Source organism: Cornus florida, unplaced genomic scaffold, assembly GCF_030987335.1.
Source record: "Cornus florida cultivar Cherokee Brave unplaced genomic scaffold, ASM3098733v1 CherokeeBrave_3.0.0_Hap2_Chr07, whole genome shotgun sequence".
In the NCBI taxonomy this organism is placed as follows: domain Eukaryota; kingdom Viridiplantae; phylum Streptophyta; class Magnoliopsida; order Cornales; family Cornaceae; genus Cornus; species Cornus florida.
In genome coordinates, this window is record NW_026775577.1 from 52,237,938 (window position 1) to 52,254,810 (window position 16,873).

At 32.1% G+C, this 16,873-nt stretch overlaps 2 protein-coding genes across 2 annotated transcripts; both read right to left on the reverse strand.

Annotated features, from left to right (window-relative positions):
• Window positions 1-6,213: 6,213 nt before the first annotated feature.
• LOC132266213 (uncharacterized) lies at window positions 6,214-7,446 on the reverse strand. Its single transcript, XM_059767066.1, has 3 exons — window positions 7,200-7,446; window positions 6,742-7,040; window positions 6,214-6,549 (listed from the first exon to the last, which is right to left on the reverse strand). Exons 1-3 carry the CDS (start codon window positions 7,444-7,446, stop codon window positions 6,214-6,216), a joined length of 882 nt encoding a protein of 293 aa, XP_059623049.1.
• A 626-nt stretch (window positions 7,447-8,072) lies between these two features.
• On the reverse strand, window positions 8,073-8,792 carry LOC132266214 (uncharacterized). The gene is made up of 2 exons (XM_059767067.1): window positions 8,415-8,792; window positions 8,073-8,327 (listed from the first exon to the last, which is right to left on the reverse strand). The coding sequence occupies exons 1-2, from the start codon at window positions 8,790-8,792 to the stop codon at window positions 8,073-8,075; spliced, it is 633 nt and encodes a 210-aa protein (XP_059623050.1).
• Window positions 8,793-16,873: the final 8,081 nt, after the last annotated feature.

Consider the following 16,873-nt stretch of genomic DNA (forward strand, 5'->3'; position numbering starts at 1 on the left):
TGCTCAATTCTCGTTCTTTCACTGTTCTATATTATTGACTCAATCTTGGGTTAATTAATTTTACTATTGCATATGTTAGATTGTTAATTAATCTTGGATCTTCATATTATCGTAATTAATCTTAGATCTTCATATTATCGAGTAATTAATTTACTTCTAATAATTAGCATTCCACTGAAAAGTTGAATGTCTAATTTTCCTTGGTTGATAATTGTGATGTGCGTGTGTTCTACTCAAAGAAACAAATTTAAATAAAAAAATAATTGATTAAACAAAGCTGATAAACATCGAAGGATTAGAAGTAACAAAAAGTAAAAAATTCATGCAAGCTTTTCTTGTCATCAACCTATACAAGGGGCGGGATGGCGATCTCATTCCCCATTCTCATCCTCATTTCCGGTGATTTTTTTTATCCCAATATTCGCTGAATTTTTTCACCCTCATCCCCGCCCTCATACTTGCATAAAAATAAAATATTGTCTACTAAATTTAAAATTTTTCCACATGTTGTATATACAAATATATATATCTAAAAAGTATTTTTGTAAACTTGCAATATAAATGGGCGGGGCGGGGCGTGTTTACCCTATCCCCATCACCCAGCCCCCACCCCATCCCGTCCGCATTTAGTAAACTACTTATATCCCCATCTCCATTGACATAGAAGGGTCTCCAAACTTGCCCTAAAAACAAGAGTTAGTAAAAACAAAAATAAAATGGTTAGATTGGAAGAAAATTATCATAAAAGAAAGTGAAGCAAATGAAATGAGTAAATTCTTCATTGTGTATTTATTTAGCATGAATAGAAAATTATTATTTTATTTTATGGTTTGAATTATATGAACTTACCATAAAAGAAATGTCATTGTTATAAATTCATAAAACATTTTCAAGAAATCACAATATCAGTGATTTTTAGAAGAAATTTTTTGAGACAGTTAGGTAATTATAGAAGTAATTTTTCCTCAATTTCTTTCTTTCCTCCTAACCAAACTTTTGAAGTGGAAAAAAATAGATTGTTTGGAGTCAGTAGACCAAAACCAATAGAGGCAAAAAAAAAAAAAAAAAAAAACACACACACACACACACACTATATAATTGCATATCACCTCTAAAAAATGACAAAAAGATATAAAAGATAAAATAAAAAATAAAAAATAAAAAACTTGAAACCAATCTGTGACTCTATCTTTAATTTCATCTTGCAACTTATATAAATAGATATAAAAGATAAAAAATAAAAAAATAAAAAACTTGAAACCATTCTGTCTTTCCTTTCATCTTGCAACTTATATAATTAATTACCTTTGGAAAAAAAAAATCTAAATAATTAATTTAGTAAACCACGGATGTTAATGGCATTGGTGAAGATCCATAGGTTCACGGATGTTAATGGCATTGGTGCAGATCCAGTGCACATCCAAGGGTTGATGTGAAACCACCTCAGATCCAGTGCACATCCAAGGGTTGAGGTGAAACCACCTCAGCCCATTTGCCACATCATGGCCCAGTCAACATCCAGTCAGCACCCAGTCAGCATTTACATAAAAAAATTACTGATGTACTATTTTCATTTACCACATTTACGAATACCCCTTACACTTATACTAATACACTATACACTTATATATTATACGAAATCAGAATACATAATTTACAATTACATTTAATATTTTTTTGTAAAAAATTACTTTCAACTTTACCTTTGGGGATAAAATTACAGAACCCTAATCTCTCTCCTCTGCTCTTCGTCTTCGTCGCGTCCTCTGAACCTTGTTCCACTGTTCTTCTTCCTTCCAACTCTTGTAGTCTCCTCTTCGTCTTCGTCTGAAGTTCAAAATTTCAAAATTTAATGGCTAGGTTAAAATCTATAGCGAGGAAAAAAACCAATAAACATACGTTCCAGGCATCTAAGAAGAAGAAGTCAATTTCTACCAATGACGCTAGAACAGAAAACGTCTCACATGAAGGACAAACCTCACGTGAAGGACGAAGCAATGTTGGTATTTCCGGTGGCAAGTAGAATTTGGTGAACCGGCCTCCCACAGTGTTCTTAATGTATAGGTAAACATTGATTATATATCGGTTTGTTTTAGGGTTTAGAAATTTATTTCAAATTTTATGGTTGGGAATGGTGAAATTGAGTTTTGGAAGTTAATTGTTTTAACGTGTTAGGAAAATATTATGATGGTATATGCAATTGATACATGATACATGTGTTAAAAAGTGGTGATAATAATAATTTATTGTTTCCGAATATGAAATCTTCCTACATATACTGAAAGTGTTTGTGGTTGTTATTATGAATTTAGGAATTGTGAGATTGAGTTGTGGAAGTTAATTTTTTAAGTTATTAGGTCAATATGTTGATGCAATAAAAAAAAATAAGTTAATTTCATACATGATACATGTTTAGATAAGTTGTGAGCATAATACATTGATTTGTCCAACTTTTGTATTGTATTGCGTTACAAATAGTAGGCGATGAAATATGCAAATCTTCTTACATATATGTTGAAAGTATTTGTGGTTCTTATTATTAATTTATGAATTGTGAAACTGAGTTGGGGAAGTTAATTGTTTTAACGTGTTAGAAAAATATGTTGATGCAATATGCAATTCATACATGATACATGTAAAAATAAGTTGTGATAATATGCAATGCATACATGAGGGCCGAGTGCATTAGAAAGTACTGGCAAGAGCATGCAAAACATGACAGGTTACCGAAGGCAGTGATGCTTGCGGTGCACAAATCTGCTAGAGAATGTAATGTCGCTGTTGATAAAGAGCCATGGATCAGGGAGCGTACAAGATGAAATGAAGAGTACGACAAGCTTCCTGAAGAAATAAAGGCCCCAAAAAAAGAAAGGCTGATTAAATTTTAATGTAAATATTTTATTTGATGACGAAACTCAGAATGTATGCATGATGTGTTATAATCATATGCCTTTGAAGCAGAAGAAAAAGAAAAAAGATCAATCTGACCTAAGGTGCCTGGCACAGATGTTCTCTTTCCAAGTTCCGCCAAGTAGTGTCACAGCTTAATGAGGAAAAGATAAAGACTGTTGAGGAGCTTGGATTTGGAAAATTGCTGGAACTTAAATGTTCTTTTTTGTCCCGGAAGTTATGTATGTATTTAATCAAAGTTTTTGACTCTGAAAAATGTTGTATAAAAGTTGAGGACATAGGTTATATACCCATCCATTCAACTGATATCCACTCGATCCTTGGCATACCATTTGGTGTTCCAAAAGTACCGAAAAATAATCAGTATCTTGATTCTAAGTGGATAGATGAAGGTGGTTATAAGGAAGCTAGTCGAATGCACCAAGATGTATTATTAGAGCAAGTTTTAACGGTAAAGGGAATTAATGAATTCAAGCGAGCGTTTGTGCTCTTTGCTTGCAGTATTGTACTCAGTCCCACCGGTCGTAATAATTGTCATTAGGGCTTGTTGAAAACTGTTGATGATGTGAATGTAATTAGCAGTTACAACTGGTGTGAATATGTCCGTGATTGTTTGGTGAGAACCCTGGAACCATCTGCAAACGGCAAGCTAAAAAAGTCATATGGTGGTTGTATGATTTTTTTGCAGGTATCCTTGGTTATGATTTTTATACATTTGCCTTTAAAATGTGTGTGAATTACATATTAATTTTATGAAACAGAAGTAATAATTACTTTACTTATTGGTCTGTTAAATCAGCTGTTTTATCTGATACATTGTGATACGCAATACCGAGCTTATCCTGAGGGAGATATTAAAAGCTTAGGTTTTTGGACATCAGAGGTTGTGCGATCACGAATCAGATGGGAGATGGGTAATGGAGGTTTTGGACATGGACAGGTAATTATTTTTGTCATGTATGGACAGGTATATTTACGAATAGTATTTTGTATTGTTGAAAATATATATATATATATATATATATATATATATATATAATTTGATGATAGACTAGTATTATCTAAATATGGAATGGAAATAGTTGATCCCTCTGAAGCTGAAAACATGTAGCAACAGCAGCAGTGGTAATGATGTGCCAGCCGAAGATGGCTTTGGCCCTTCTTTAAACATTGATTTTGATGATTATCATTTTTCTGACTCGGATGTGGAGGTAATTGTGTTTAAAATACATTTTCTCTATTTACAAGATATGTTTGAAAAAGTTTTGTGAACTAATTGTCCTTATTTTATGCAGGCTTGCATAACTAAAGTGTGAATGGACATACAAATGGCTGAATTGCCTCTATTAAAATCTAAAAGAAGTCTAACAAAAATGTTGTCTGCCTTCAAGAAGCGGGACATGAAAAAAAAAAAACAAGACTGTCAAGGGAGAACAAAGAGAAGAATGATGGGTTGGATGGGCAACCAAGTGATGCAGATGGTAATGATGATGATGTTGACTGTATTGAGGAATCAGGTGGGAATGAAGAAGTTCAGGATGAAAAAAATAATGATAAAGAAGTTGAGGATGAAGAAAGTGATGGTGACAATGAGGAAGCTGATGATGAAGAAAGTGATGGAGACTCTGCAGATGGCAATGAGGCCAATGAGGAAGGTAAGGATGAAGAAAATGATGGAGAGTCTAGCAATGGCAATGAAATAAGCAAAAATGAAGAAACTGATAAAAAAAAGTGAGGAAGAGTGTAATGATGATGATGAGCAGGAGCAGGGTGAAAAGAATGAGAGCTGTTCTACTCCAACTCACAGTCTTTTGCTAACTACCGAGGAAAATAATGAGTTGAATGATGCTGTTGCGGCCACTTGTCGAGACAATGAGTTAAGTTCGGACCACATTGAGTTAACAGAGAATGAAGGACTTGTAAGGGTTGCAAGGAGGAAGAGGAAAATAAAGAGTTGTGGATATGCTTACAATCACTATGTAAAGAAAAATAATAAAATGGTTCGTCTCACGAAGGAGCAGAAAACGCTGTTAACATATGTGGGAAAGTTTGATGGAGAAAATTCGTAAGTTTTTTAATGCACACTTGTCATCTTCTGCATTACATATGTTTGCGTTTAAATAATTATTGCATGTTTTTATATGTAATGTGTGAGTATGATACTTAGGTCCGTTTGGCATGCGTTTTACTTTAGGCGTTTTGTTTTTGGCTAAAACAGAAACTGTGTTTTTACTATTGGAGTGTTTTGGCAAAAATCGGAAGCACGTTTGGGAACGATGTTTTGTTGTGGAATTGTCGGAAACAGAAACATGAAAAACATGTTTGGTAAGCCATGCGTTTCAAAAATTTTGAAAATAAAACATGTTTGGTAACTTCAACTGTTGTAAAAATAAAATAAAACAGAAACAAAAAACATGTTTGGTTATCATTTTTTTTAATTTATTTTTATAAATTTTAAATTTATTTATAAATTTATTTCTATATAAATAGTATATATATATTTTAATAAATATATTAAAATTTGAACACACAAACACATATATATATAATTTGACATGTAGAGTTCCATCTTTTTACTGTGTTTTTATGATCTAGATATTAAGATCACCTTTTCTATTTCTAATCCATCTATTTGAAGTCAAACTTCACAAAACATCTATCAAGGAGTCATAACATAAAAAATAAAAAAATATAAAAAAAACACCCTGCTAGAATGGAAGCTTACAAGGAAGCTTCTCAAATCATACTCATTCTTCTGTATTAGGAAAAATGACAAAGAAATTGAGAACAAATTAAACAGTAGATTAAATTAAATAAGAGATATAATTCAAAGTTCAAACACAATTCACTTCATTGTTTACAAATTTCAACAATAGGATTCAAAAACAAAGAAAAAGATGCTTAACAAATAAAAAGATGTTTCCTTATGTTTTCCTTCACTGTTAGGAAGGTATCAGAAAAACTCAAAAGATCTTACAAGAGACATACTTAAAAAAGCACAAATTTCATTTCCATGGAACAAGTTTCAATAGTAGGACACGTCATCTTCATAACAGCACACATCACCTTCAAGAGAGTATCAACACACTTCATATCTGCAATGGTAGAATTTAAGTCGAAAAATATTAACAATAATATCTGTCAGCAATAGTAAAAACAAAATAGTAACAACAAAAATGATATATAGTACATATATATATTACAAGCCCACAATAGCAACAAATTTATTAGATATAAAAAAAATAAAAAAAAAACATTCCATCAGTTTCAGGAAGATCAAGAGTGCCCAAGAGAATTCCAGATTCAATCAGCAATAGTATTACGCAACTGATCCATTTCTCGAAGCTGAGCCGGAAGCACATGCTCAACAATCTCATCGTCTTCACCATCTCTTTGAGGAGGATCATCACCATCAAATAAATCATCAGGCTGATATTGATTTCTAATGAAGTTGTGTAATGTGCAACAAGCCATTACAATCAATACTTGTGTTGAAAACTTATAAGGAGGCATTGCCTTCAAAATAACGAATCTCATCTTCAACAACCCAAAGCATTGCTCAATTATATTTCTAAAAAATGAATGCCTATGATTGAACACTTCCTCCCGACCACGGGGTGGTTTACTCCTACGGTATTCCTGAAAGTGGTAAGTATGACCTCAAAATGGGGCCAAATAACCAAGCTTATTGGCATACCCTGAGTCCACCAAATAATACTTTTCTGCAATGTTTAGAATACGTAAATATATATATACTATGATAAACTGACCATACATTAAATGAATTTGTAAGATAATAATACCTGGTGGTGGAGCTGGAAAGTTCATTGCCTCATTCTCAATATACTCTTTTAAAATTCTCGAATCATTAGCGGAGCCTTCCCACCCAGCTAGCACATATGTGAATCTCATGTCAAAGTCACATACAGCCATTACATTTTGTGTGGTATAACCCTTTCTACCACGAAATGGAAGTTGTGTAGCTACTGGCAGAGTTGCAGGAATGTGGGTTCCATCTATAGCTCCCACGTAATGCTTGAAGTAAGGGTTAAACCTAGAAGAATCTTTAATCTTATTCGGAATCACAGAAAAATCAGGAGGGGCAATGATATGGGTGCCCAACTGACATACTGCATGCAACATAGTATGGAAGTGTCTGGAAATGGTTTTAGTGGAGTGTTGAAATCTATCTGCTACAACACGATTCCTTTAATTATGAGATAAAGTGAGCAAAAAGATTGTCACTTGTTCATATACAGTTAAAAATTTAGAATCCTTCAGCCCTATACCTTTCAGGGTACTACACAATGTTCTGAAAATTTCAGGGTACATCCTAAAATTTTCATAACATCTTTCTTTATGGCCGTTTAGAATCTCCATAACATACGCTTCCCCTTGTAAAATTAAATCCCTACAATGGCTCTTTTGATAGAAGTTCTGCTCTTCTAAAATAGCAGCAAATATTAAGACACTCTCATTGTCATCCTCATCGTCATATAATTGAATTATTCTTCTTATATTATTCCACATATTCATTGCCCTATTTAAATATTTAATACAATCAAAGCATTTAAGTTGATAAGCAAATCAATTAAATAATAAACAAAACATTTAAATAATAAAACAAACATTTAAATAATGATATTAAAGCATTTCAGTAGTAACAGGCATCCAAGAAATAAAAGTATTTAAGTTATTACAGTCATCCAAATGTGAGATAATAAAAGTATTTAAGTTATTACAGTAATCCAAATGTGAGATAATAAAAGTATTTAAATTATTACAGTCATCCAAATGTGAGATAGTAATAAGTTTAACAATGACACAAAACACAATCATCCATAAAGAAAAACTCAAACATTCAGTGCCCAACCAATTCTCATCTCCTCAGGTGCCGAAAGAAAAAATTTCTGCCACTTCTCAGAATCATGTAATAACTTCGATACCTTAACGAATTGGGCCATCTCAATTCCAGGTATTTTTTGTAAAAGGAGCATGGAGTCGTCAAACATTTCATCATCTCTGTCCTTTTTAGAGGGAAAGAGAACTTCATCTCCTTTATCACATGAAGATACAAGAGTAGAAGTAGAAGATGCTTTAGCTGCTTTCTCTATTTCAGCTTCCATTCTCTCGGTTCTCCTCTCATAATTCTCATTCATGTTTTACAAGAGTACAGCTATACTAGGAGATAAACCATATCTTTTGGCTTTCTTACCTTTACGTAAAGGTGGGAGACTGACATCACAACCTTCTTCCTCATCATCATCATCATTGGGAGTGGGCAAAATGATTGCGGGGGTTGCTGTAGTGGACAGGTGGGCATGCATCCTTGTTGCATATGTGTCCCCAAATATAGTCGACATCTTATCAAAATGCTTACATCCATGCTTTTTAAACTTATTTGCATTCGCAACAACCTACTAATTTTGTTACAATATTAACCTCATAACCAATAATATACAAGATTTTATTATTTATTTAGGACTAACAATTAAATTACTAACCTTGCACAACCTGTCGCATCTCTCTTCCTCAACTATAACCATGCCCGTCTCATGGTCATATCCCATGCCAGTCTCCGATAATAATTTCTTAAACACGAAATAAATTTTCCTCAAACCATTAAACTTATTCCGAAGTTGGGTTAAACCAAATTTTCTCCCTTTTTGAACATTCATTTCTTTGAGAAAATTATTCCAACCACTTTTACTAAATGTTGTGCCACTACGATTATTAGCCTTAACTTCTTCCACCATAATATTCACGAATTTTTCAATGAGTGACTCATCCCATAATAATTTTCCATCCTTCGTAACTTCAACCACTTCTTCAATTATGAGATAATCACCGCATTGTTCCACATTCTCAACATTCATATCCATCTAACATATTAATAACAACACTATAATTAATAACAACAAAAATAATATTAAACTAGGAAAAACTATTGATGTTATTAAAGCTACTCTATCACAACTATTGATACTGAATTCATGAATGTTTATACTATTAGATGCAATAAATAATACTCAAATCTATGGCTTTCTTACCTTAAGCTTAAATGCCATAAATAATACTCAAATCTATGATTTTTAATTAAAGTAAGAAAATGTTTCTAAAGTTCACTAAATATTGTAAAAAAACCAAATGCAGGCACATTCAAGTGATGGTATATCATCTAGGAATCCAATACGAACACTATTCCAACCCACACAGGAAAGAAAACTACTTGCAACAATCTATATATGCATTGAGCACGAAACTGTGTTCCAGACTGATGTATTCACTCATATCAATTTTAGTCGATCTCTATCAATTGTTTGATGTTTTATAATTGCTTTGGACACGTAAGTTCTTCTAGAGAAGCATCTTGAACCTAGTACATAGTCCAAATGAAGATAATTTATGTACTTTCCCCTAGTAATTTACTGTTAGGAAAAATGTTACCACAGTGTAATTTTATATAGGAACATCTAGGAGCAATTAATGTGAAATTCACAATACCAATGTATAAATTCACATAAATACCTAGAAAAGTGAGAATGATTTGCCAGATCCCGAAAAATGCTACAAACATCCATAATTCATAGTGATACAAACAAATAGTCTCCCAGGTTACATGTATTTTTTTAAATAGTCTCCCAGGTCACATGTACCATTAACCATGAGATTATAAATTTTATAAGGGACAGGAACCAGTTCTTCATGGTCTCTACACATACGCAGGTATCATCCAAATTTTCTATCTTATGCTGTTATCTATCATAGACATGAACATCATGGACGGGGACGGATCTATATGAGGCCCAGTGGGGGCACTTGGCCCCACTGAAATTTTAGAATTTTGTATTTTACCTAGAAAATCTTAGGTAATTATATAAATACCCTCATACCTATATCCTTTGCCCCTACTGGAATTTTAAAATTTTCTATTTTTACCTAGAAAATCTTGCAAAACTTTATAAATGGCCCATAACTTTATCCTTTGACCCCTTTTTTTTTTTGCCTTCTCTCACTCACGCCCTAATTATTGTTTAAAATCGCCCCCATCGAAACAAATTTCTGGGTCAGTCACTAATCATGGACCTTGTTCAACAAATATGAAAGAGATATTCAATTATCAGCATTAATATTCAGATCATTAAACAACATCTTGTTTACTAAGGAAAAAATAAACCATTATTAAATAGACTTTTTAAACTAAAGCGACATCCTTAATATATATATTCTATTAAGCAGTATGATAACCAATGAGGTAATGCATGCCACAAAATTCATAGTCATATTACATGTAATAAATTGTACTCTTATACTGTTTTCTTATTCGAGATTTTCAATATACTTTTTTAATTATTTATGCTTTGTATGCATTACTAATTTTGTTATACATAATACATTAATCTGGCACAACAAACCATATTAGCAAAAATTATCCATATAAGCAGAAAGTTTTGCCATAACTTATCAACATTCTAACAGACAAATGTATTTCTTTTGATGATAGTGAATTAGAAAAAGACTGGTCATGTTGCATGTGTTCATGACTTCTTATCATTTGCGAAGGGAATCACGACATGCATGTTCATGATTTTGTGTAATTTTCTTTGTTTTGGTCTTAAATGATTACAACTACCTAAAATTCAGAACACTGATTATTTTGTTTCATTCTAGGTCAGATCAATCCAAATTTGAACCTACACGAAACTCTTAAATCATGAGAGTTTATGTGATACTATAAAATATAATGAGAAAAGAAAACTATATTTTCAATCTCGGGAATTTATATAGAAAGATGGGAATGAAAAGAACATGGAAGTTGACAAATCATAGGACATGAAAATCCTTTGACTCACGTGAAAACTTTGAATATTTTTAGTAAAATTACAAATTCTTATGGGAAAAAATTACAGAATTAAAGTTCAAAAGACACAGGCTCAACAAATACAGAGTTGAAATTTCCAAAATGAAAATATTGTTTACTTTTTCATGACATCTAATTTGTTTTTCGATTCTTCTATATTCTTTATAAGGCATTTCTTGATAATCAAAAGAAAAAAGATAAAATAAAATAAGAAAAACTCAAGCATTCAGAAGAAGGCAACCTGGAGGAGCCAGAGCAGACATTCAACCTACCCACTTGATCAAAAGGAATAATTTGATGACATTTAATATTATAGTCCCTACTAGCCCCTCTGAATTTGAAAACCTATTAGTAGGGACTCTGCCAACTAACACGAAAAAATAAAATAAAATTAAAATTAAAATTAAAAATAAATAAATAAAAATTAAAAAAATCACACATTCGGAGTTTCCTTAATTTCTTCTCACAGTTAACTTGGATCTTGTGCTTAAGGAATTTATCAACCATAATTAATCTTAAAACAACTAGGGGAACAGTCACGGTTGCGCATCAGATTCCAAGAATAATATAAACAGAAAATTTTCTGCATCTCACTAAAGTTTGTAGTCTAGTTCTTTTCATACAAAGACAAGGAGCAAGAATCTAGAGTCTATAGCAACTGGAGGAAGGGAAACAAAAAACCTTTGGTCTGTCTTAAAATAACAAATCAATTATCGATTCCTTCAGCAATAACAATGGATTTTGAGATCCCATTTAAATAAATAAGGAGTTCGTTGTTGTTTACTCACCGATTCCTTTTCGTCGCCTCCCAAATCACCTCCCAAATCTTCGTCGCCTCCCAAATCGCCTTCTCTAGGTTTTCAGAGGAGAAAGAAAAGATCGGGCCAAATGTTGCAAACGCGTTTTAAAGTTACTTCAACCGCTACAGTGTTAGACCCAACTTACTTCAACGGCTACAGTGCTTTTTATTGGGCTATAGTTTAGAAACAACAAAAAACACCATTTCGGTGTTCACTTTTGGGCCAAAATTGAGTACTGTTTAAAACAATGTTTTTGTACTGTTTAAAACAAAACAAGTGCTACCAAACATGTTTTTGGCCCTGAAATGAAGCCCTGCAACAAAAACACCAAAGTAAAACACTTAACAAATAGGCCCTTAATTTACAAGCATTGTTGTTAATTGTCTCTTCAATGAAATAATCGTTTCCATATTTGGTCGCATTATAAGTCGTCACCAGATTCAAAGTGTATTCCATGATAGGTGGTTGTCCGATGATGTGAGTTTAATGAATTTCGCACATTACTATTGCATAGTTATGGTTGTTGATGGTATAAAAATTGAATTTATCTAAATTAAATGTATTTATTTAAAGGTGATTAATTTCTTTGGGAATATACTAAACATGGAGGAAGGACCTGTTGGAGAAAAGTACTACTTTAGTAGTAGAGCGGTACAATTCATAATTGATTTCAATGTGATGAAGATAAAGACTAAAGCTGAACGCTGGCCTATCCTACAGCAAGTCTGGTCAAAATACATTAAGGATTCTGAGATGACTTTTCTTCCACGTCTGATGCAAGCGCAGTTGGTGAGTATATCTTTTATTTATTGGATATAAATTTTTAAACCTTGGTTTTTGTATGATTAACTTGATACTGATGTTGGTGCAGTTATTATTCCCATCATGCATAGATGGGTATTGGTTATTATTTGTGGTAAACTGTCGCAAGCGAACGGTGGATTACATTTGTTCAAAGGGAAGAACCCATACATGTATTTCGTATGTTAATTTGTTGGTACGTATATGCAGTTTCAGTTGATATAAAGAATTTTTAGTGCCAATATATTTTTAAAAAAACTTGTTTTAATCAACAGAAAGAGTTTGCTGGGATTGTGGTTGGTGAAGATTTGAAAAAATATCGTACGTACATACCAAAGAAAATATCCCAGCAACCTGACAGGTATATATAATTGAATGTGTGTTTCATGTAAAAATGAGGTTATACGGTTTTGGCGAGTTAGTTGTAAACCAATTATAATATAGTTGACCGGTTTGACTTGTTTTTATATTTTTGTTTCAGCGAATCATGTGGACTTTATGTGATGAGGTTTATGGAGACGTGGAATGGAAAATGTTTTTCCCGTGAATTTGAACATGTAAGTAAATATGTTAATAAGTTTTACGTGCAAGCATATTTAAAGTAATTTAATTGATACTTACATTTATTCATACAATATTGATAATGTTGCAAGAAGACATGAAAGCAATGTGTTCTGAGACACTACTGTAATTGATTGATAACGATAGGAATGAAATAAGACGTGATTTATACTCGCTGGTAGAATCTCTTCCATGAATGAATGTAAAACAAAAAACCAATATTTGTACATATGTTACCATTTTTGGCTGTATAACATAAATCAAAATTTGGTAGGCACCATTGATTTGTATTTGTGATGTTAGTCGGTAAAAACATGTGATAAATAGAACGTCTATTCATTTATTGATATAAATTTTATGTTATAAATGTGTTCGTACAGTACATGAAAAATATTTGTGATGTTAGTTAGTAATACATTATGATGTATGTCAAATCAGATAAAAACGTGTTTGTGATGGTATATCCAAGTAACAGTTGACATATAGTGAGATTATAAAACATTTGTTTGTATGACAATTAAATTAATCAGATAAATGCATTGAATTATTTATATGATTGTTTTGTTATAAATATATTTCTACACGACATAAAATGTATTTGTGATGTTGATTTATAAAACAGTATGATGTAGACGAAAATGTATAATATTATTTATATAAATGTTACGTTATAAATGTGTTCATACAATAGATAAAAAAACATTTGTGGTTTGAGTTAGTAATACACTATGATGTATGCCAAATCAAATAAAAACGTGTTTGTGATGGTATATCCAAGTAACAGTTGACATATAGTGAGATTATAAAACATTTGTTTGTATGACAATTAAATTAATCAGATTTATGCATTGAATTATTTATATGACTGTTATGTTATAATATTATATATATAAATGTTACGTTATAAATATGTTCATACAATAGATGAAAAATATTTGTGATGTTAGTTGCTAATAAAGTATGATGTAAATAAGAAAAAAAAAACTTGCAGAAAGATAACCGTCAATGTAATGCGATTTGAGATTTCATTTATGCAATTACATAACATATCACCCCAGTACAAAAGTAGTAGTCCAAATCATATTTCATTTATGCAGTAAGGTGATGAGAAGTAAAAAAACCACCAATCCAAGGAAGACCATTGTTGCAACAAAGAAGATAAAGAAAGCTTTTGCAATTGACAAATATAGATTAAGAAGATCGGCGTCTGGAGCAGGAACAGAAGTAGTTGCCCGACCAACTGGGTTTTGAACAGGTGCTGGTGAATCCACCCACACAAAAAAAGAACAACGTCTTACTGCACAATCGCCTCCCTGGATTTTCTTTTGTCTGCAAAACATGCAAGAGACTCAATTCTCCACAAAAACATTTTAGGTGTGCCACTTCACCCTTACGACATATTCTACTATTGCTGGATTCAGCCATTGAAGACTATGTTAGAAGGATACCACCGAGCAGAAAAAAGATCAGGGTAGGATTTGGGAAATAAGAGTGTGTATTTGTGTGGATGCGTGTGTGTGTGTGTGTGTGTGTATAAATGTGCCACTGTCAGTGTTGTAACGGCTCCTGGCCTTCGCAGACTTAACGGTTGTATTTCAACAGTCAAGAATTTTAAAGCTAAAAATTATACTATTATTCATAAATACAATATTATAATTATATTGTTTTATAAATACAAATATCTAGTTAGATGACTAAGCTATGTTTGCCTACAATATAAGTGGTAATTTTTTATATTTTATCCATATATATGAAAACAATTATATAGTGCCCCCCTCAATTTTGTAGTTTCTAAAATTTTATCTTTATTTTCTCTTTTACTCTTCTAATTCCTTAAATATCCTTAATAGATAAAGTCAAAATTTCCTTAATAGATAAAGTAAAAAATTTCCAAAATAGCACGATATTTCACCATTACGGTTGGGTTTGTGTTGAAAAATATGAACCCATATATAATTAGGGTTAGGTTTGGATTTAAATGGTAACAACCCGAATCCGTATTCTAAAATATTTCGAAAAATATATTATTATTTTCAAATACATTATATGTACGTAATGTTCAAAATATAGAAAAATTGTTTACATCTTATTATGTACGTTAAATCATTTTCCAAAATAAAATAATATCACTATATTTCATAATCCCAAGTTCATACTAAATAATATTGTAAATCATTATCTTTATTGAAATAAAAAATAGTGTAAAAATGTAATATAAATCTTATGTTATGAATTTGTTCCTACATTATATGAAATATATTTGTGATGTTAGTTAGTATAATAGTATGATGTTTTTTTTTATCTTAGTTACTTGTAACAGATATCTATATGTAATACATAAAATAATATGTAATACAAAAAGTACATATTTCACATTTCATATTACATGCAGTACGCATGAAAGTAAGTTCCTTATAGGAACTACAAAAGGCTTGCAAATACATGGATCTTAACTATGACATAACAAAAGACTTGAACTGTTGGCTTCCTTCTACGCATCGTCTGGGTTCTGACCTTCATTTGGAGAGGATATGGGAGATGGAGGAAGGAGCTCGTTCATGACGGCATAGTCATGCTCGGTTTCTAGGTTTGCTAAGCGATGTTCCACCCAGCGCAGTTCTTTCTCCATCGTCTGCATCTTCTTGATGACACGGGTCAGCTTACCCATCACGGTATTCGGAAAGTTAGGATGGTTCATATCAAACTCATCAGTCTCATCTGTGCTTGTTTGAGGATGGGGGACTGGTGGTGGAGGAGATGGGTTAGGTTTCCTTTCCATCTTGGTTGTGCTTGTGGATAGACAACGTGAGGATAGATGGGTTTTATAGGGTAGAAATGTAACTACCATATTTGACCATACATAAATGCATTTAGAGATGCATCAGAGATAGATGCATCAGAGAGGTTTATGTGGCAAAAGGAGAGATGCAGATGCATTCAATTAGTTGTTCGTCAAAACAGAGTGGAAATGTTGCATTCAATTAGTTATTCGGCAAAAAAAGAGATGCAGCTGCATTGCATTAATAACTAAGATATTTGTGTAAAACAAGTATACTTAATGAAGTTGTTGGGTATAAATGAAAAGTTAATAGTGCCCAACTACTAATTACTATTCAGATTACTAAATATATCCAAGGCAGCTTCTTGCAACCCAAGAAATATTTCAAGGCATAAAATTGCAACCCGAGAAGTTGGTGAGTTTTCCTATCTTAACTACACTTTTCTTTTTTTATCTTAACTATGTATATATAATTTATACTTGTCAGTCTGAGCACTGAACTAGTCAGTTTTGTGCACTTACTTTTCAGATTGCATTCGCGGCATGGTTTCCATTATTATTCACTATGGTCGGCATGTTGGTGAAATCAGAAATGTGAACCTAGAAAATTATGGTTACCTGAAATTTTTAGAAGATTTGTGTGAATTGCCATTCATTCGTGCTATTTCACATCCTTTTGCCATGAACGTATATGCTTCTATCCCTGACACACTTAACAGAATGGTGCTCAGCAGCGATTCAGATATGACGAGGATGTTTGAATTGAAATATCCCTGTAGAACGATGGTTGTTTTCTTTGAAACACAGGAAATAGGTTATCCATTAGCTACCTGCTTTTGATCCTTCTACTACTGTGACTCGGAAGTTTAGAGGTGGATGGATGAAATAACTTTTATAAGTGTTTTGTGGTTCTTCATGGCTTTGTTGTAATATTTTACTTATATTATGTACTTGTGACACATGTTTAAAATATATATAAAGTTGTGACATATGTTATGTGATGTGGGAATGGATCCTCTGCAAGGAAAAATTTACATTTAAAATATATATGTATATGTATATATATATATATATAGATAAATAATATATTTATATAAGGTTAGTATGAATTCATACCTTAACTATATATATATATATATATATATATATATATATATATAT